Source organism: Rattus norvegicus, chromosome 1 (assembly GCF_036323735.1).
Source record: "Rattus norvegicus strain BN/NHsdMcwi chromosome 1, GRCr8, whole genome shotgun sequence".
NCBI lineage: Eukaryota > Metazoa > Chordata > Mammalia > Rodentia > Muridae > Rattus > Rattus norvegicus.
The window spans coordinates 164,172,537-164,194,994 of record NC_086019.1 but is presented as its reverse complement, the minus strand read 5'-3'; the positions used below and the strand labels follow the sequence as shown (position 1 = coordinate 164,194,994).

The 22,458-nt window shown below is 44.5% G+C and overlaps 1 protein-coding gene across 9 annotated transcripts in view; it reads right to left on the bottom strand.

The window, feature by feature from the left end:
- C2cd3 (C2 domain containing 3 centriole elongation regulator) overlaps positions 1-22,458 on the bottom strand; it is a 97,785-nt gene that overhangs the window by 30,094 nt on the left and 45,233 nt on the right. For 6 of the 9 annotated variants that reach the window (XM_017588950.3, XM_017588951.3, XM_017588953.3 and 3 more), the window contains exons 17-26: positions 19,994-20,174; positions 17,485-17,668; positions 16,280-16,452; positions 14,781-14,904; positions 11,818-12,086; positions 11,309-11,398; positions 9,817-10,416; positions 6,257-6,595; positions 2,630-2,768; positions 900-964 (exon numbers count right to left, since the gene is read on the bottom strand). In XM_017588950.3, the coding sequence (XP_017444439.1) occupies positions 900-964; positions 2,630-2,768; positions 6,257-6,595; positions 9,817-10,416; positions 11,309-11,398; positions 11,818-12,086; positions 14,781-14,904; positions 16,280-16,452; positions 17,485-17,668; positions 19,994-20,174 (2,164 nt within the window). Of the gene's footprint in view, positions 1-899; positions 965-2,629; positions 6,596-9,816; positions 10,417-11,308; positions 11,399-11,817; positions 12,087-14,780; positions 14,905-16,279; positions 16,453-17,484; positions 17,669-19,993; positions 20,175-22,458 lie in introns of those variants that run through there. The other 3 variants (XR_005502031.2, XM_017588952.3, XM_063285140.1) reach the window with 3 other exon arrangements.

Sequence of the window (22,458 nt, the reverse complement as noted above, 5' to 3'; positions counted from 1 at the left end):
ATTTACCGTCTGGACTTTATTTACCTCTCTGTAAACCTTAGGATGGATGCATTACTGTTAACCCCACTTTACAGACACGCAGGTCAAGGCATTGTCTAAGATCACACCGCAACAGCAGGGGCAGAACTGACGTCTGTGTCAAGAGTCTGGCTGCAGCATCCATGGCTCTAGACTCCTCTTTGTTTCCTTGACATTTTACAAGTTATGTTTATTTATGTTTTGAGGGTGGGGAATGCATGTGCCACAGCTTGCACGTGGAGAGAAGTCTGAGTACAACTTGTTGGAACTGGGTCTTTTCTTCCACCATGTGGGCTGTTGGGTCTTGTGGCAACTTTACCCACTGAGCATCTTATCAGCCCTGGTTACGCCTCTTAAGAGGTAGCACACACCTGTAATCCCAGCACTTGGGAGTTGGATGCAAGAGAGGAGTGAGTTCAAGAACAGAGCAGGTTACAGTGAGACAATCACTGCAATCAATCAAAAAAACCCGTAGTAGCTAAGTAAAGGTAGGCTCGAGGACCATGATATCAGCACTCCCTCATCGGGAAGATTTTAAAACAAGGAAGGATAACCTGTCAGACTCTGGTCTCTCCATACTGGTCTTGCTTAACAAACCAGAACCAAAGAAGGCCTAACATCATATGAAGTGGAAGGAAATGACTTACATGTGCCTTGTACATTATAGCTAAAGACAGATGCAATGGGAAAGGCTCAGATGTAATTGGATTCCTACATTAAGTAGTCCAAACAAAACAAAACAAAACAAACAAAACAAAACAAAAAAAGGTTCCTAAGTATTTAAATTCCACAAAAGAATAATGTCTTCAGTAAGGTTCTCCTCTACTAGACACCATGGCTTTGCTTAGCTGGAAAAGGAAATCACAGAATAGGGCTCATACCTCCTTTATGCCACACTTTGAAGACCAGGGTTTGATGTGGGTCCAAAAGCAGCTCTTTTGATAACCTGTTAGAAAACAGCAATCACTATGAGTTAGCTATAGGAACCTCCTACAGTACAGAACTTAGATCTGCTGACCATACTCTATCAGATTGGGGATATTTTCATTAGACATTCTCAAGGAGAAACCCAAGGAATATTAGAAGCAAAGAAAACTTTGCAAGAAGAAATCAATGCCTTAGAATCCAGAGTGGCATCCATTCTGGGTGGGAGATCTGACACATTGATTGGATGCAAAATTTGGCCACAACATAAACCCTGAGGCCAATGAAAGGTAATCACTTATAATACTTAAAATAGCTTGTGTAATAAACCTGAATATAAATGATAATTTCCTTTCATGAAATACTATGAGAAGGGAAGAAAAAACCCTTACATTCAATGGAAAACAGCACCCCCCCACCTCAGTGTGAGTGAGTGAGTGTGTGTGTGTGTGTGTGTGTGTGTGTGTGTGTGTGAGTGTGTGTGTGTGTGTTTTAGGCAGTCTTACTATACATTCCTGGCTGGCCTAAAACTTGCTGTGTATACCAGGCTGACTTCAAATGCATAGAGTCACACCTGCCTCTGCTTCCTGACTGCTAGAATTAAAGGGGTATACTATGCATGAGGACTGGCAACTTTCTATTTTAAAAGACAGTATTTTATACAGTGATTACATCAACCATCTGAACTTTATGTCTGTTATTAAAACTGGTTAAGCAGTCAAAATAACCTCATCTAATTTAGATGTTTACAGTGACCTCTAAGATCATATCCATCTTAAGATGAAGAATCAGATGTCTGGAGATTCTAGGTGACTTAGTGATTCACATGGCTAGTACGTCAGGGATGTGGCTGGATACAGAGTTTCTCCAGTTACAAAGACCAGGTTCTTTTCTTTGCACTAAAGAAAGGTCTTTTCCTTTACTGACATTAACTCTCTGCCTGGAATACCACCCCTATCCCTGGCTTCTTCATCTACATAATTTATGTATGTATACGGCTTTCTAATATTTAGCTAAGGAGTTTTACTCATGAAGCACACTCTGACTTCCAGATTGGCCTAAATCATCTTTTTTTTTTCCTGAGCCATCTTACTACCAGCATCCGCCTTACTTCTTTTCCATCACTGCCACACTTGAGGATAACCTTTAATGTGGGTGTTTCTTTCCAGGATGACCACAACTTAACTGCAGACAGAATTTTTCTCAATATATGAGACAGAGCATATTTCTGTCTCTCACTATTTTTTTATTTTTTATATTTTGAGCAATAATTAGAACTAAAACCTCGGAAAGAAGGCAAGCAAGATAGCTTAGCAAGTAAGAGCACTTGCCACCAAGCCCAACAACTCAACTTGTCCCTGGTACCCACAAGGAAGGAACTAACTCTCACAATTTGTCCTGTGACTTTCACACACTTGCCATGATGTATGTGCATGAGTTTGCGTGCGCCTGAGCACACACGCACAAATGCAGTAAGGTTAAAAAAACCTGCAACAACACAACAATAAAGCTTTTAACTCCTGTTAGCCATGATGAATTCATAAACACTGGGACTAAATGACTTCATAAAGATGCACTTTGCAGTTCTGCTCAAACACTGCTGTATCTATTATGTTTCTGGCTCGGAGTTTGTCCCCCAGAACAGAGAGCTGACTTTGAACAGGGGGTGAACATCAGAAATACAAACCTGGACTGCTGCTGAAAACCCCAGATGGGGGAATCGGTATTCTCAACCACATGGGTGTACACAGGAGATGGCTCAGTGGCTGTGGCAAAGGACACACAACAACTAGGTACGGACACTTTCCGATCTGTCAAGGGGCTCCCTGAAAGAAAACACAGTGGGGATGACTGTATTTTATCTGAAGAAATTTGTATGTGACTTGGGTGGGCGGGTATATAAACTTGAAACATGCATAGAAATCAACATTTACTCAGAGCAAATTATTAAAAAATTCATTTAAAAATAATTCTTTAGGGGGGTTGGGGATTTAGCTCAATGGTAGAGCGCTTGCCTAGCAAGCCCAAGGCCCTGGGTTCGGTCCCCAGCTCCAAAAAAAAAAAAAAATTCTTTAAAATACACATAAATTTACTGTCCATAAAAGATAAAAGCAGTCTATGGATGTGTTTGTTTATTTTTACATAAAGAATTAAATCTTTGTTGAATATTTGATACTGCAGGATGTGGTCGATTTAGTTTGATTTTGCATAGATGCACATTACAAAATGGCAGAAGCATGTTTAGGGCCATTTCAGAAAAATGTTGGAAATTCTGTCCTAATTCCAAGCTAAAACTCATGGGCAGATTCTTTCTTCCTTTTTTCCTTCCTTTCTGCCTTTATAAAACTCAATTCAGCAATTAAGAAAAAAAGCCAAACATTCTACTAAAATCTAGAAACCAAACATTCTACTAAAATCTAGAAATAAAGTAATTTGATACATGCTAAGGAACAGTGATGAGAAAATATTAAAAGTTTTTGTTTTCCTCAATTAAATTACTGGGTGTTGCAGCTCACATCTTTAAATTACAGCACATGGGAGACAGAGACAGGTGGGTTTCTGTGATTTCAAAGCCAGCCAAGGCTTCATAGTAAGAATCTATCTCAAAATTTAAAAAGTAGAAAACTTTGTATAAACATTGTAACTTGTAACATTGTAACAGGTGTCTCAGGGTGTGTGTTGGTTCTGAGTGGTAACTGCATATGTGGTGTAAAATGTACATGTGTGAGTTCAGCACCAAGGCTGCTATCAAGTCAAGCATTATAAGTTGCCAGAAACACCTGAGATTTGCTAATGCTTGATTCTGTACAATCAGAAACCTTTCCCTACTATCAATGCTCCTCGACTCCCACACTGTTATGCAATCTGTATTAGCTATGACTCACAGGCTAAGAAGCCGAGCTCCTGGGTATCAGAGAGCTGAAGGGGCCTCACATATGCATAAGCAGGGCTGTGTCTAGCTCTCTTACCTTCGGTCTTTATCTGGGCAACTCTTTCTGTCTGACAAGTTGTGACACCCCTCCCCCATTTCCTTTGTTCTTCCTTCCTACTCCCAAGCTGGTCTCAAATTTACAGTCCTCCTGCCTCAGCCTCCTTAGTATTGGGAACACAGGCATATGCCACTAAGCCTGGCTCACCAGTGACCTTTCTACTACTGCCATTTCATTTCCCTGGCCTCATGTTTCTCCTCTGGACACATGCTATCAAAACATCTCCCATAATAAAATTCTAATTCTAGATGTACACAAACACTGCTCTGATCTGTCTCAAGTCACTGCCCCAGCTCCATCCTGAGTTTTACTTGCCAGGAGTCTGCCCCATGTGTTGTCATGAGCTGGTTGTTACAAGAGGCCAAGTAACAAGTGATTTAAAAATTGTTCACTCAGCCAGAAATGTGAGAGGCTATGCCTCACAGTTACAGACAGGAGATCATATTTGCTTAGTTGCATCATGAGAGTCAGGATGTTAGGACACAGAGATAAGCAACACACTCACTGACCCGAGGACTAGAACCAGAGACAGTATTTAGTACAAAATACTGACTTGTGGGAATGTGGTGGTGGTACAGGCCGGCTCTCGGTGCAGAGGCATGTGTACTGCTAATAGGTGACAGGGTGGCTTCAGAGTGATGGCATCACTTTACCTACTCTTTTAAGAAGAGGAAGCAAGCCACACAAATAAGGGGTGGGGTATTTTTAGCAGAAGAAACAGCACAAGGCTTGACAATATTGAGACCTGACAGGGCACTGGCACAAAACATGTTGGCTGTGAGTGAACATGGTGAGAAGTGAAGCTGGTGTGGCTGGGGAGGCCGGAAGGGCAGGAGCTGGGAGGCTGGGGAGGCTGGAGGGGCAGGGCTTTGGGTGCTGTTGCCAGGGTTGCAAGTGACATAAAAGGAACCAAGTATTTTAACTGATGAGAGACAAGGTCTGGTTTCTGGCCAGGCATACAGTCTTGGCAGCAGAATGAGAAAGACACTGGCGGGGACTACTGGAGGCAACAACCGGGGCAGAGCTGTCGGTTTGAGAGTGAATGCTCTTCCACAGGCTCATGTGCTATGTGCCTGGCTCTCAGATGGGAGAGGTATGATATGACGTGGGCTGTGTCCTTGACGGCTGTGGGTTGTTTTAGACTCCTCTTTCGAATTTTCTTTGCATCTTCTGTCACGAACTGAAGAAAAGCTTGTGCTCCAAGCTCTGCCCTCTATGGCGATGCAGCCATGTTGAACCTTTAAACCTGTGAGCAGAAATCCTTCCTCTTCAAGCCATGTGTCAGGAACTTGAGATGAACACATGATTGTTTACCCTGTCTGTTTGCCACTCTATCCCTGGCACCAAGACTGCTTACTACACAGCAAATTCTACTGCTCATCTTGGTGCTAAATGAACGAATGCATAGTAAACAAATACAAGGCCTTTACTCTTGATAGGGCTTATTTAGCAGAGAAGAGAACCATGGGGAAATGACTACATCTGGCCAATACTGTGATGATGGAAAGGTGCTGAGGGAACAGACCAGGGAGCCTTATGCTAGGTAGTCCTCTGGTCCACAGCAATGCTGCACCTAAGCCTTGATGGGGAGCTAGAGAGCAGCCTGAAGAGGAAAGATGATAGCGAAGCAAAATCTTAGTGGAGAAGCAAGGCTGAACAAAGCTGGGAGGAGGTTGTTTTCCCAGGCTCCTTTGCAGTCTGATGAAGTGTTTGGGCCTCTTCGTTTAATAGTGTTTCTTTATATTTGTAATGCAAAACACATCAGAATATAAAGAAATCCAATTATACCGGGAGCTATGAAAACTTAGGACTCTGTAATATAAAAGTATGTGTTTTATTGATAAGACAGCTGTAAGCCCTGTAAGTTCTAAGGGCTGGTGGAATAAAGTGGTATTCTGAGATATGAAATGACACAAGATGCCTGTGACTTATATGGCTGTCAGCAGTTAGGCATATTAACACAATTCTCTTTGTATGTAGTAGGATCACCAACTCTGGAGTTTTCTTTATGAATTTCCTGGGGACTTGTAGACCCTGGGTGCATCCTGAGGATCTGAGTGGATGGAATGGAGGAGGAGGATGGAGAGAGTTGTGAGAAGTTTAAGAATAGAATCATTTATTTGCTGTGGAGACTGGACAGTGGATAAGTGAGAGAGAGAGGCACTGAGGGTGACATATGGACTTCTGGTCAGGAATTTATGATCTGCGGCGTTACTAAGAAAACTAACCATACTTGTAGGTCTTGGCATGACCTGAAAGTTCTGTGAAGACAGAGTATGGTGAGGAACTGGACACCTGCTTTTGGGTCCGTATGGAGAGCATACCTTTCAAGCTCAAGTGCATGGCTCTCTCTACCAGGATGCTGACAGCAAAAGTCCCATCCAACTCGGGAGGGCCCTGCTGGGAGGGGCACACATCGGCTGCAGTGCTGTTGCCATGGACCTGGGTGGAGGCAGGAGACTTCTGGAGCACACAGGGCGGAGAGAGCTGGGGCTCATCGCTCTTTCTGGGGAGCTGCTCAGACTCACTGTGGCTGCTGCAGTCCATGGAGTCCAGCTCACGAGAGGGCTCAGAGTGTGGGAAGAAGGGGGAAAGAACCACATGGACACGCAGAGCAGCTCCAGAGAGGTCGGAAGCATTTCTTCCAAACAGAGGATACACACCTGTAAGAGAACAGAGGTAAAAAGGCCTGCGTGAGAAAGAAGACCTCCTGGAGGCTGCTTATGGGCCTCTTTCCTGGGATAGACCACAGGTCTCAACACAATTTGCCAAATGAATCTGAAGTTGGTATACAGAAAACTTGCCCCTACTATGTCCAGTAGCATTCAATAATACTAAGTGGTATTTAATTTCTGACTTGAAGCCAGAACCACATGCTTTGCGGTGGGCAACATTGCTATGGGAGAGAATTCATACATGGGGAGGGGGGACTAGGTAAAGGAAGAGGAGCCCTCTTCTGCATGATACAGCGTCCCCTCATCTCTCCCCACTGGGAAGTTATCCAGGGCTCCAATCAGCCTCTTTACCATCTGCATATGATCAGACAACATCCCCAAGGCACCACTGGGAGGGAGGTAGGAGTGGGTGGCAGGAGTAAGGAGGGTAAGGGTACTAACAGTGGAGTCCTTTCTGTGCCAGAATTTCAGATGGGTCAATGAATCTGTCAAGATCATATACCCAAGAATCAGTGGATTTAAACTTTACTGGTTTGCTGGACCTTAAAATGAGATTTTACTTAGAGTCTCAATAACTCCTTCTGACTCTCAAAGATTGCTTTGCTAGATTCATTCCTATTAGGAGAAAAAGATGTTACCTGCCACAGATGGCAGTTGACTTTTTAAAATGCTTTAACAGCTTCTTTTCTTCTTGATACACAGATTATCATGGCTCTCAAAAGTACAAAATGAGAGTCATCATAGAGGGAGGACACCCAGTGGGTCTTCCTAACCCTCGTGACGTGTAAACAGTATATGGAAACAGGTTGGCTGACTTAGTGGATATTAACTGACACATTTAACAAACACATCAAATGTCTAAGGCTCTGTACAAGAGAATACAAACCTTAAACCAGTGGGGTATGACTGGCACAGACAATCTGGAATGTTCAATAGCCTCTCTGGAAACAATAAAAAGGGAGGATTTGTGATGGAAGTCTGACCCTTGACCTATACTCTGTGTCCCAGATCTGTTTTCTTGAGCAGTGAAGCTAAAAGCCTATCTTTAAAAAAAAGTTAGTTCACCCCAGTGAACGTGATTGTTGGGGGGGAGGGCGGTAATGGGGGGAGGATGGGGAGGGGAACACCCATATAGAAGGGGAGGGGGAGGGGTTAGGGGGATGTTGGCCATGAAACCGGGAACGGGAATAACAATCGAAATGTAAATAAGAAATACTCAATTTAATAAAGAAAAAAAGAAAAAAAAAGTTAGTTCAAGTTAGCCTGGGTTGCTTCAAAGACTCTTTCTCTGGTTTTGGTAAAGTGGCCTGGATTGGCCTAGATGAAGCTGGCAATGCAGCCTTGGGGAGATACTCAGAGGGTTAGACGTAGGTCTGCTGGGCCCCAAAGAGCCCAGCAGTCTGGGAAATCGCCTGAACTCACTCATTTCTCCTTTTGTAGAGAGGGCCATCAAAAGGGTTAGAGCCATATGCCTATACTCCCAGCTCCTGGGAAGCTCAAGTAGGAAGATGGTGAGTTCAAGACCAGTTTAGAGACACATCACTACTTCTACACCAATCTAGCCTACATCTTGAGACCTTGTTTCAAAAACACCAAGCAAGAAGGCAGGCAGGGCAGACAGGCAGGCAGGCAGGCAGGCAGGCAGGCAAGCAAACAAAAACAAAATCAAAACCAAAACCAAAACCACACATTCACAACAAAAGCCAAAAAAACAAAACAAAACAAAACAAAAAACCCAAACCAAAGAAGCAGAAGTAAAACAGGTCATGACCTCTAGCTGCATAGAGCAGAGAAATATCTTACTGGAGCTTTAAACTGAGCAAGCCCCACACTTGCACAGACTCTAGTCACGGCTGGTGTGCACTCAGTTGGCAGAATGCTTGCCAGGCTTATGAGAAACCTGTATGATCCCCACCACCACATAACAAGATGTCCACACCTGCAATCTTGGATTCTAAAGGGGCAGAAGGAGGACCTGGAGTTCAAGATAATCTTTCACTACATAGTGAACTTGAGGTGACCTTGGGCTATGTGATCCATGAGACCCAACAAAACACTTGGCCGGCTCCCTGCAACTCATTACAGGCAGTAGACTCACTTTCTAGAGTGCAGAGCTCTCATTCCAGAACCTACTGTAAGAGCCTTCCACAGTTCTTGGAAGAAAGACCAAATAACCTTTGCTTTGATGGGACAAGTTCCTTGGCCACAGTCCTGGCTTTATGGCAGTGCTTTGTAAACCTGTGTACCCTGAGCGGGTCCAGGTCACTTACGGCATCTTCAATACACCTAGCTACTTCATGTCTCTGTGCCTGCACACTTGTTCTTCCTGTCTTTAGAACACATAGCTGGGTGTGGTAGAGCACACCTTTGATCCCAGCAATCTGGAGGCAGAGGCAGTGGATCTCTGTGAGTTTCAGGCCAGTCTGTGCTACACAGAGACCCTGACTCAAAACCAAAACCTTTCCCCTTTCCCTTGTTTCCCCCTAAATCCTTTGAAACTACACTTCAGATGAGATTCTGTCCTTTACCAAACCTCCAGGCCCATGAGCGGCACAGCCCTCCTGTTCCACTGAGGAGCCCTTTGCTTCTTATGCTTTTCATCCACTGCTTAGAGCTGCATCTCCTGTTAGGTTAGCGTACAGACAGTTAGGCTAGGAACGAGTCCTTGCTCAAATCTGAATTCCCAGGGCCAAGTTCGTGCATTGAACACCAAAGGAAAGCAACAGGGGTGAGCAGTACATTCTGTGTGTAAAACACTTTTCCTTCTGTCTTTGAACCCATTTAGTAGCATGTATATTTTCTTTATTTCAGTACTGGGTCAGGGAAGTGGGGGATCTGAGATGCAGAGAGGCTGTGTGTTTTCTCTTGAAGGCAGTGATGGAAACTCTTTCCCCATTAGGGATCACAGGATGATGTGCTGTCATTTTACCAGCTCTAAGAGGTGCTCACCAAAAAAGACGACTGTCCTGAGAAATACCCAGGGAAGAGAATATCCTTGAAGGTGCTCTTCAATGCAGCAAATAAACCGTCACCGTCCATGACCACCCAGGCTCTGACATACCTATTACAGTTAGTCGGGGAGACTCACTCGACCCCATCCTGTACACGTTAACTAAGTGCTATAATAGTTTAGGTACCAGATTACACGTACAAATCAGATGAATTTATGTACAGAGAAGGTGCTTAGTTAAACCTGAATCTTCACTCACCACTGACAGTTAGTGTCCTTGTTGATTTTTCCCCAAGTCTGGACAGGTCTACATAGGCTGAGCCAATCCAGCTGTCGGTCTGGTGCGGCCTCTCTAAGTTATCGTTGCCATAAGCTCGCCACACTTGGATCTCTAACTTCTCCTCCCTGAAGTACCAAAGCAGTGACTGGCTCCGAGTAACTTCTGCTCTTTTGGATGCCTTGAAGGTAACCAGGACCTGGTTGTCTGTAGACTCCTTAGGTTTCCTGAGAGGAGTCCAAAAGGCTTCTTGATTGTATAGCTTGTAGCGAAGGTAGCAATATGTATTCTTATGAATGTTCTTATGACCAGCGAGCAGCACACAGTGGAGAGGGAGCCAGAGTCTGGGGGTGGAGATGGTGACAGTGGCTGGCACCTCTTCTTCCATTTTGACAAGATCCTTTGGGGTATCCTCAAAGCTCCAGCCCAACAGCTCAGCAGCTTCCAACACCCGCTCTCTATCTCCGGGATGCGTGAAGGAGACAGAAAGCTCCAGGCCTCCCACAATCTTCTGCATAAATTCCAGGCCCTGATGCAGGCCTTCATCTTCCGGTAAAATGACAGGATACCATCCTGTGATCCCTTACAGGGAAAAGGAGAGAGTTTCAATCACCATCTTCAAAGAGAAACCACACAGTCTCTTTACATCTCAGATTCCCCATTACCCTGGCCCAAAGCTGAATAGAAAACACACCCACACTAGGTTGGGAGCCTGTCTTTCTCTGACCATTGAGACCCAATGAGAATAGACAGGAAGGATAAGGCTAGAAATCGGAAGATCTGAGTTCTTTCCTTGGTTTAGACTCCAAACTAGTGGCTTGTTCTGGATAAGCCGATAATCTCCCATCGTTCTCACTTGTATGTGCACACATGGGAAAACGCACACTGATCTTATTTACGGAAGTTGACATATCACTGACTGCAGCAATGGCTGAGGAAGTGCTTTGAAGGGAAGTGCTCTAGAAATCCGAGACGCTGATGCCCTGGTATTGTGAGTGCAACGGAAAGGGAATGGAGCAAGAAGCTGGGTCCTGGGCCCAGAGCCAGGCTGGGCCTGTTTGCTCAGGCCTCTATGCAGTTATCTTTATTCCACTGTAGTGGAGGACAGGAGAGTCAAAGGAACGGGTAAATGATGACTACATTGTGAATTGTGAAATGCAATAGCTGTGTAGTTTTGGCCAATCAGCTTTTTTGAGATCATCTGGCTGCCACGTTTACTGTGAGGTCAGACAGAGCCTGAGGGAAGACGTTAATCACATCATGCCATATGTGCAGAGGTGCTGCCGCTGTCTTCTCAACATGTCGCCAGTTTTCTTAAAGTAGGTGAGATGACCTCATGACCAGGGCAGTTATAGCAAGCCTGAGAGAACTGTGAGGTACCTGGGTGAGTTCACAGCATGTCTTGGGGACAGGCTTCCTGGTATATTTTGCATGGGAGCTAGACAGGATTACCTCACCATGGCAGCATCCTTACCAGATCTCTTGACCAGCAGATCTTTTGTTGGAACCTTTACTACTCCAAGCAGATAGTTTTTGCATGACTGGATCCTGGTTATATCACTGACTGTTAAGTGAAGCAAAAATGGGGAGTTACTGCTGGGCTGAGGCCTGTTTACGGTGGACTCCTACAACACTTCAATTCTACACATGCTAGTCAGGGCTGAGTTGATGCGTTCTGGTCAGTCTGAAGGTCTTTAGACTGTCCAATCACACCCTCCGTTTGCAGGCACAGGGAAGTGCACGAAGCTCCCTAGTGAAAAGACCCACCCTTCACGTCCACGCACCCACTAACATCTGAACACAACCGAGGCTCCCTTCTACACTGCTCCATCAACAGTTCCGTCTCACTTTGGCTTTGCCTCTTGGAAACTGTAGAGATTATAACGCCTCCTTCTCAAGTTTTCCAGTATTGCCTAGGAAGGAATCGCCATCCAAAAGAGAGCCTCATGTGGTTCTGAAGGTGACGAGTCATTTGGTGCTTACCTGATTTGGTATTTTCATGATAGATAGCAAAAATGATTTCTGCAAACTCCAACAGCTCTGCCAGGAAGCAGGCTTCTCCGCTACAGTGCTGAGTCACCAGGTTACACGGGAACTCAAGGTGATGGGAGAACTCGGGGCAGAAGGAGCAGGCCACAGGGCGGGTTTGGCGCTGTTCCCCTTTGGGCAGAAATGAGAGATGGGTGGTGACCGAAGCATTGACTCCAACAGCGGCACTAAACTGTAGAGCGGGTTCCTGCTCAGCCAAAGCCCTGTAGGGGACGAAAGGGAAGGGGAAGAAGGTACCCGACATATTAGAAATCAGCCTGAGTGCCCAGGAAGTACCTGTTATTCTCACAAGCGCTGAGCACGCTTATCGACAGGTCTCTGTCCAGGCTTTTGGCAGTGAATAATGTGCGTTCTCTGCACCCTAGATATGACTGTATATTTGCAGAGAGGTTCATGGGGTAAAAAACTGGGACACTGGAAGAAAATATTAAAACTTGTTATTAGATGTACTCAAGTTTTTCTATCTGTAAGACATTTTTCATAATGTATTTAGCATATTAATATAGGTGTACCAGAAGATAATTTATATATGAAAAAGCACACCCCAACTTGAAAGTGTGCTAACTTTTAAATTAAAATGCTCAGTTAAAACTGGGAGACCACTGCTACTGACAGTGGAAACTCTCTAAGTTCTAATGTAGGGAGTAACCTGATTAAAAACCACCCTGAGGCACTGGACATAAAGTTACTCTGTCACTACAACAAAGTGAGACAAAAACTAGGCTTCTTTACTGTCTTACTTTAGAACACGCTAAAGCAAGGTAACTCTGTAAACCTAACACTCTTCCATAGACTGGGTGACCCCTGAAGCTTAACAGGTTCAACTTTGATTCTAGTCTTCCCTTCCCTCCTTCTGGATAAAATTGTCTAAGAAAGACAATGCAGCAAAGTCTTGTTCCTTTGAGTGCTTTCCCAGCTGAGCGAATCCCAGCTAGATGCTCCAAGTCCTCTGTGGCCTTCTTACTAAGACACTCTCTACTTCCCCCTGGTGTTTACTTTCTGTCATTGCAACTAGCAGTAAACCCAACTTGTTCAATGAAATCCCTAACTGTGATCTTAGTGCAGTAGCCTTAGTGTCATTTGTTATTGGCAGATGAACATTACCAATTTTAGCAGCATGGGTATTTGGGGTCAGAGAAGGCTCATCAAGATCTTGTAGAGAACCCTGGTTCTGTTCCGGAAACAAACACTTGAGTGGTCCATAACTACCTATAACTAACTGTAGTTCAGATACCTTCTTGTCGACTCCAAGGGTATTTGAATGAACATGGTACACATACACACACCCACAAACCCGCCTCCCCCATAGAGAGATCAAATAAAATAAAATTTATAAATATTGCCTGAAAGAAGTTATTTTTAGTACATTTTCATTATCTATTTTTGTGTACACTCATGGAGGTCAGAGGACAACTTTTTTTTTTTTTTTCTTTTTTTTGGAGCTGGGGACCGAACCCAGGGCCTTGCGCTTGCTAGGCAAGCGCTCTACCACTGAGCTAAATCCCCAACCCCCAGAGGACAACTTTTAGTCGTTGGTTTCTCCTTCCATATGGTGCATCCCAGGGATTAAATTCAGATCTTCAGGCTTGGTAACAAATGCTTTAACCCACTCAGCCATTTTGCTGACCCCTGAAAGTGTTTGGACAAACACTAAGATGTTGCTGGGTACTTAGGGAAGTCTACTTGGAGAGTTTAGTGCGGAGTGGCTTACTAGACTGAACCTTTATCAGCTGCTTCAGCATCAGACCTCACATGGGCAGTGACCCAATCACACATTTAGAGACCAGTACAGTTCAAGGTGAACAATCTGAGTCACAAAAAGAGAAGTTAGGGGAACTGGTTTTCTTCTTGAAGTCCTAAGCGAGCTACTTGGAGGCAGGAGTTGGTCTACTTTTATCAGTACCTACTGCTGCCAGAGCTCATCCATGTGATATGTGGGGTACAGAGGGGATTTCAGAGTATCTAACTAGAGGAACTGACAGTCTAGTGTGGGGAATGCAGGCCTGATAGAAAGGGCAGCATGTGTTAGAACCGAGGTGCTAACAGTAAAGGAGGGCAGCATGTGTTACAACTGAGGTGCTAACAGTAAAGGAGGGCTGCCGAGATGCTACACACTCATCAAGGAAAGCGAAAGTTTAAAGAGAGAAGAGGAAATATTTAAGGCTAAGAGAAATAACAGCAAAGAGCTGAGGGAGACAGCCACACTGTTCCCCAACAGAGACAGACGTGGCAGAATAAATAGAAAGGCAAGGGACCTGAGTGGGGAAATGTCCTTAATGTCTTCGGAAGCAATAAGAGGGCCAGTGACTGGAGTGGAGGGAGATTACAACTGCTGTTCCCTTCTACACTGTTCCAAAGATTACAGGAGGTCATATTGTGTGGACCCTTACAACAATGCAAGGATGGTGGCTTTCTTTTAGTAGACACGTGGTCAAGGCTGGAGTTAGTTTTAATAGGTTATCAGTCATTATGTTGAGACCAGATGGAAGAGGTACAAGATGGGGAAAAAAGGACGTCATACAGAGATGGACATATGTGATCACGAGTCTATAAAGGACATGTAGCGAGCACACAGCATGGTGAGGGTACAGAGCATAACCATGGTCGTAGGGGACTAAGGCGGGGGAGAATACAAAGTTGTGGCAAAGTGAAGAATGAATTTGCAATACAGCAGTGTAAGAGTCTACAAGGGACTTCCCAAAATCTGAAATGCTTTCTTGAACAGAAAGTCCTGGGTAATGAAATGGAATTTTTCCAAGACAGTCACCCCGTGGGAGCATTACGCTTTGTAGACTACACTACAGGAAGGTCTCAGTCACCCACCCGCATAGGAGCATCACGCAGTGTAGGCTGCTCCACAGGAAGGTTTAAGAAGCACTTTTCTAAGGTGGACTCACTTGGCTGCTGCCTGAAGACCACAGGCTCTGATAATCTGGACTGAGATGGAGACAGCTCGGGCAGCAAGGACTCCCTCTGCTGTTCTTGGACTACGCCGGTATCTCAAACTCACATCCAGGAAACCTGATGAAATGAAAACAGGAAGAAAAAGACTACCAGGTTAGCTGGAAGGATCTCTGTTCCTCTAAACCATCAGCTCCTAGCCGGAGAGACAGGAGGATGACTGCAATCACAGTGAGTAATAAAAGACTCAAGTTGTATAGTGTGCCTCATGTAACCACACATCATCTTTTCTAAAAGCCTTCCACAGATTAAAACCTTTCATTTTGGCAGATGCTCTCAACAAGTATCAAGTAACTTGACTCAGAAAGCTAATTTTGATAATCTTGCAGGATGGACTGCCTTTCCAGAAACCATCAGCTTAAAATACCATTTCAAATGCCAAATTCTTCTTGTTAAGCTCTTTCGAGGTCTATCTAATCTTTCAAGGTCGGTCTGCCTGCCTGCCTGCCTGCCTGCCTGCCTGCCTGCCTGCCTGCCTGCCTGCCTGCCTGCCTGCCTGCCTGCCTGCCTATCTATCTATCTATCTATCTATCTATCTATCTATCTATCTATCTATCTATCTATCTATCTATCTATCCATCCATCCATCCATCCACTCACCCAACCATCATCCACTCACCCACCCACCCACCCGGGTCAGAGGACAACTTGTGGGAGTTGGTTTTCTACCAAGTAGGTCCTGGGGACCGACTCAGACAACACGCCAGCTAGAATAATTGGTGGGTAAGCTGCAGTCTGCCCATGATTATCTGGCCTGGAAGCAGTGGCTGAGCCATCCTGTTATCCTTTTCCTGAGGCTGGAGAGATGGCTCAGCATTGGCTGCTCTTGCAGAGGACACACACTCAACTCTTAGACCCACGTGGAGGCTCACAACTGCCTGACATTCTACTTTCAAAGGATCTGATACCCTCCTCTGACTTTGGAGGTTTCTACATGCATGTGGTGTGTCTATGGATGGCATAAAGAGCCACACACATAAAATAAAATCTTAACTCCCACACACGTTCCATGGCAGGTGTGCCCTCCCCATGTGTGAATACATATGACAAAAATGTTTTTGAAACGTCTCCTTTATAGCCAGTTCCCATGCAAGCTGACCACATCCCACCAGCCCTGCTTCTGCTCATGTTGGCTCAGAGTAATCTTCTAGAGTACCTAGGAAGTATTTAGCACTTAAGCTGAAGGCTTTTTAAATGCTTAAGCGTTCACGGTAAAATGAGACAAACAACATTTATACAGAGTCTATGGGACTGTGAGTTTTCTAAAATTATGTGCAAAGTCGCATTACATATTCTACACTCATCTTTCTAAGAGACGGGGAGACTCAAAACGATAAATACCTCCAAAGTGAAGACTCATTAATTCAGAAAGAAAAAAAAGAATATCTATATACACTGCCTTTGAAAAGGAAAGACATAGTAAGTCTTCAATTACCTGATGACTGGCTCTTCAGTTCCTTGCTGGGCTCAAGTCTGGGGGTTAACGGGAGATTAAAGTTCTGCGTCCCAATGTCTTCACGGTGCTGCATGGTTACCATGGCAGAGATCCTTGATAAAGGCAAGGTTCCTTTGGCAACCATCTGGTCCCTTACATTAGGATAATAGTATCTGAAAACCACAAAAGCACAACATGCCAGCTAGAGTCATCAGGTGGATAAACTGCAGTCTGCCCCAGGGATCTCGCTCTCTTTGGAGGCCAGCTGTTTGAGACTGGTGGCATATGATGATGGCTGGGCTGGCTGGATACACTGCCCATCACATGAAGCAACCTTATAAATCCAAACTCTCGTTCAGGGTGGCAAAGCTCTGCTTCCTAGAGGTTTTCTGGTGAGAACCTGTCTGTGCCTCGGGCCTTCCTCAAAAGTTCCATCCTATCGCAGCGGTGGTTCTTGGCGGGGCAGCTCCCTCGTCCCCACGGCTCATCTACGCCTTTAGGCCTATGGTGTTCTAACTTGCAGTAGGATGAGAATCTGTTGGTACCCACTCTATTTCCTTTCCACGTCATACTAATCCCTTAAGTCATAAAGCTGCACATGAGAGATAGACGGTTGTAAAAAAATCTCTCCTGTGTCTGGTTTCCACCTGACTGCGGAGAGCATTTCTGCTGGGTGACAGCAGTTCGTGATCCTGTTCTTCTTCCTTTACATTTACTTGTATTCTCTTAATCATTATCGTGCATTTCCTGGAGGTGTAAACAGATGTTGGAGCAGGGCTGAACATTTACAATCAGACCAGCATCCTTTCTGGAAACCTTCCAATGCCTGTAACATTAATGTTTTGTGAAGACTGTTTTTTCTGATGGTGGGAAGAAGCAGTAGAAGTGGGGAGAACAGCTGGGAGGCTTTCACAGCAGTGAGGTCTCATAGAATAAAGACCTGAGTAAAGACAGTGGTGAAAGAATACCAAAAATGGTGACTGCTATCTGTAAAGGGAAGTGGGAGGACCACAGGGTACGAGGGTAGACATAACTGCTCAGAAGAGCCTAACATAGTGTAAATCCCAGACACAAGCTACTGTCAGATACAGAGACTGTAAAGTGAGGGTGTCCTGCTGGGCTTCTTACAACAGTTCCACCTGGCCAAGCACAGGGCCTGTGCCTGGGCACTTCCTTCCTGGGGGCCTGGGCTGTCCATACTGTACCTGCACCAGATTTCAAACTGGACTCCACCCCCAGGCACCAGCCCCTGGGAGGAGAAGGCGCTCAGCAGGAGCCTCTGCACTGGAACCTCGGTTGGCAGCAGGAGAGAGTGATGGTGCTGACTATTAAAGACGGGATCTGGGACACACAGTGTGGTTGAAGTTCTAAAGGGCTTCAGAGTAATTCCTTCGGGAAAGAAAAGCAGTTGAGAATATCGAACATGTCAATGGGTGCTTATGTGCAGCACCCTGGCTTACATATCTATCATTCAACTCTATCCTCATGTGATTTCTGTGAGAACACAGATGAAGGTATGGATACCCTGAAGGTATTAGAGAGTAGGTCCCAGGTCTGTTACAAATGTGGCTATGGTCCAGGAAGTACCAGGATAACACTGAACAGAAAGAACCCTTTTCTGGTGGACAGTATACGAGGGTTCACGTTTTCCATGTCCTTTCAAGCACTTAGCTCTTAAACATTACACCTGTCTCTGAGGGTAGGCTCATGAAGGTTTTGATTTGCATTCTTTTTTTTTTTTTTTTTTTTTTTGGTTCTTTTTTTCCTGAGCTGGGGACCGAACCCAGGGCCTTGCGCTTCCTAGGTAAGCGCTCTACCACTGAGCTAAATCCCCAGCCCCTTGATTTGCATTCTTTAAAAGACTGGTGATGCTCATGTTCCCCAAAGCTTCGAGTGCTACAGACCCAGACCCTAATGTGGCTATGTTGTGAGGTGGTGGAACTTTTAGGAAACAGGATCTGGAAGGAAGTGGCTGCTTCTCTCTGAGTGATTAATGCTAGTCTTTCGGACTAAATTAGTTCTTTCAAGAATAAGTTGGTACAAAGTGATGTCACCCTATGGGCTTGGTCTTTCTGGTACACTATCTTCTGATCTGGCTTATTAGTCATTGTGACACAGCAAAGGGGGTCCTCAGTAAAGAACAAGGCAATGGGGGACAGGCCATCTCTAATACTGATTAACCTCTTTTATTTTCTGAAAGTTTCAGTCTCAGACATTTTGTTCTATCACCAAAACAGACTAATAAAGTATTTTTCTGAATACTTAATTGTATATCTCTGGATAAACTTCTAATCAGCTCTTTAGCCCATTTTAATTAATTAATTAATAATTAAGTGTGGTACTAGGGGTTAAATCGGGGCAGTCTACATGCTAGATCTGAGTTCAACTGCTGAACTGTAATACCAGACTATTTATTTGGAGACAGTCTCATACCAACTTGTCCAAATATGGTCCTCCTGTCTCAGTTTCTCAAGGAAACTTTTTTTTCCCAGATAGGGTCTCAAGAGCCTAGGCTATCCTCAAACCTGCTATGTGACCAAGGATGACCTTGATCTTCTGATTCTCCTCCTCCCTCCTCTCGAATGCTGGGATTTCTTGTGAGCAATACCATGTCTGACTTACTTGGTGCTGAGGATCAAACCCAGGACTCTGTGCACACCAGGCAAGCAAGCAGTTTACCAAGTGGGCTATATCCCTAGCCCTGTTTTGTTAAACATCATTTTTAAGAGTATGTAAGTCTCTTCTTTGAGCTCTATAATAAAATAATATTGGTAGCACCTGGTAGACAGACACACAGCCTGATGGACATTCCTTCCTATCAGATGAGATCAAACAAAGCAAAAACCCACCTTGCTGAGTTAGTTCTTGGAGATGATCAGAAAACAAAGATGAAAGGGTGGGACAGTATAGTGAGAGACACTTGGGCTCTGGGTCTAGGTCTTTTTTCTCTTTCATTTTTTTGAGATGAAGATCTCATAAGGTATCCCAGGCTGGCACTGAGCTCTCAATCCTCCTGACTCAGCCTTCCAAGTGTTGGGATTACAGGTGTGGACTACCATGCTTGACCAGGGTCAGAATCCTAAACCTGGCACTTGTTAATGAGGTGGCTCCAGGCAAGTCCCTTAATGCTTCTCTCTCTCTCTCTCTCTCTCTCTCTCTCTCCCCCTCTCTCTCTCTCTCACACACACACACACGCACACGCACACACACACACACACACATGCACATACGCATGCAGGCAAGCATATAAAGGAGGACTTACAAGTGAGAAACTGTCAGACTTAGGCAAAGGGGACACAGAAAGGAAGCCATGCTTTACTACGTGCTTCTCCATGGAAGCGCTAAAGTGATGGTCAGAGGGCACCTGGAAGACACTTTGCTTGAGAAATCCTGTCCAAACCTCCCAGAACCAGAGATTCGGGAGGCCCTGGCATGTTCTCTAACTCAACACGAGGGGCACAGCACACAGAGAAAGGCACAGTGCACGAATGTGCTCTCCCATGTTATCAACCACATGAGAACACTATGAATGCCATGGCAATGCCAAAAGATAATCAGGTGAAAAGCACAATGAAAACGTAGGCCGTCTCTCATGTCTTTATCCAGGTAAGATTGGGAACAACTAACAAGACAAAATCCCAGGAAAAACAAAAGTCCTAAGTATGTGCAATAAAGGGACCAAGCACAAATGACAAGACGTGTCTCCCAGCCTACCGTTCTCAAGGAGGGCAGGTCCTTGCAGCATACTGGGTTGGGAGTCTTGAAAAGGGAAGTAGTACTGGACGTAACAATCTGCTTCTCCCCAGACGGTTGCCTGAAGGGGCATGAGCCCTTTAACCATCACCACATGGAACTCAAAGTGGTGCTCCACCAACTGGGCTCCTTGTTTTTCTGGCTATGAAATGAAACAGATCCTGGTCAGCTTGGAAGATAACATGTTTAGAATACCCCTGCCGGCCTACAAAGAAACCTACCAGAAATCTACACGTAACTCTCATAACTGCTAAGTATATCTAGAACAAGCAGGACTGTCCCTAGAGCATACAACCAAGTCAATGTGATTCAGTGCAAGAATGGAACAAAGAAGACCTTAGTCTCAACAATTCGATATCTGTCATTCATAAGGGCTCTTAGAACACAGAATAGGACATTTCTTCCTTAATAGGAGAAAGAACACATATTTGAAGCAAGCAGGTATTAACTGTTAAGAGTACTACTTCATAACCACTTCTTATGAGCTTCCTGTTTACCCCAAGCCAGGTACTGAATCCACACTTCCCTTGTATAGCTGGTTAACAGGAACAACCGATAACCGCAGCCCAGACTCACAACTGCCTGACCTGCAGCCCACATTCTTTACAGCGCTAACTTATACAGCCTTGGCAGACACTAGCAACCAGTTAGTACCAATGTTCAAAGGAAGACTTCTGGGGTCAAGTGAGAGTGAGAATGTAGGTTTTAAATAATATCCTAGCTACAAATCAAATAAATGTAGAGGAAAGTATATTAATTATTTGTTTTAAAACCTAAAAGCATATGTAATAATACTGGTTTAAAAGTCCCCTGTGGGGGTTGGGGATTTAGCTCAGTGGTAGAGCGCTTGCCTAGGAAGCGCAAGGCCCTGGGTTCGGTCCCCAGCTCCGAAAGAAAAAAAAAAAAAAAAAAAAAAAGTCCTCTGTGGGAAATAGAAAGATTACAATTTCAATTTGATTCCCAGAGGGGGGAAAATGGCAGAGTAGAACTCTATTAAGAGTCAGGATAGATAGCTCCTTAATTTGGCCATGTGGCATTACAGCAAACTTAACAGTTTGGTCCTGCTGATGGTGAACTGGGTGAAGGACAGGGTAGGAGGGAAACTGTTAAATGTGTAGATGTAAATCTCTCAAGGATTTCCTGCATGGATGTATCCTGAGAATCATGTTCTAACTTTCTGTATGAAATTAATTGATTTATGAGTCTATATTGCAAGCTTAGGACCACACATCACCTAAAAAGACTTAAGAATACCACAGGTGCTTCTGTGCTTTTTATGTAATTTGCAACTAGCAGAAACCCTTACTTACAACCTCAGGCAATTAATTTAATCACTTTAATTTTGTTTCATCACCTATAAAAAAGAGACAAACCCCACTGTATTCAGCTGTTACGAAACTAAACATGGAAATGTGGGCCAATATGTCTTCTCAATTGTACAGCAATGTATAAAATAAATTACTTCTTGGGTACAAGTGAAAAGCAAGACACTTCAATTGTTACTTTACCACACAGACTTTATCAACAAACATTAAGACTTACAGCCTTATATTTGGGTGCTGTCTCTTGTAAGACAATTTAGTACACTGGAGGATTAATACTTAGTTGTCCAAACAGATTCTCTTTTCTTTTCTCTTTTTTGTGGTACTGGGATCAAAGCCAGTCTTTTACATACTAGTTAAAAATTTGTTTATATTTTATGTGTGTGTATCTGTCTACATATACATGTGTGCACTGCATGTGTGCAGGGTGTTGGATGTCCTGGAAGTAGAGTTATGAGTTATCATATGTGCTGGGAACCGAATCTGAGACTTTTGCAAGAGCAGCAAGTGCTTTTAACCAGTGCGCATCTCTCTAGCCCCACAAGTCTTGAATGGGCTTGTGGGGCTGTGAAGATAGCTTAGTGTGGTGACCTGTGGTTGTAATCCGAGTGCTCAAGAGGCTGAGACACGTGTATCCCTAGACTCCCTGTCTGGTCAGCCTGGCCTGACTGCTGAGTCTCGGGTCCCACTGTTTTAAAAACAAAACAAAGCAAAACAACAGCAGCACTACCAAAAAGGTAAAGAGGGCTCAAATGATGGCTCAGTAGTCATGAACACTGGATGCTCTTCTAGAGGGCTACGGTGAGTCCTAGCATCTACCCAGTAGCTCACAATGTCTGTACCTCCAGTTCAAGGGTTCCCACACCTTCTTCTGGGATAAGGTACGCATACGGTGCCCAGACGTATATGCAAGCGAAACACCCATACTTAGAAGATGAAAAAAATATTATAAAATTAAAGTGGAGAGCAATAGAGAAACAGCCAGTGCTGACTCCTGGCCTCTACCTGCACATGCAGCATACCCAGATACACATGCACCACACTCACACATGCATAAAGGTGGAGGGCTCCTGAAGAACGACACCTGAGCTTAAGCACTCATAC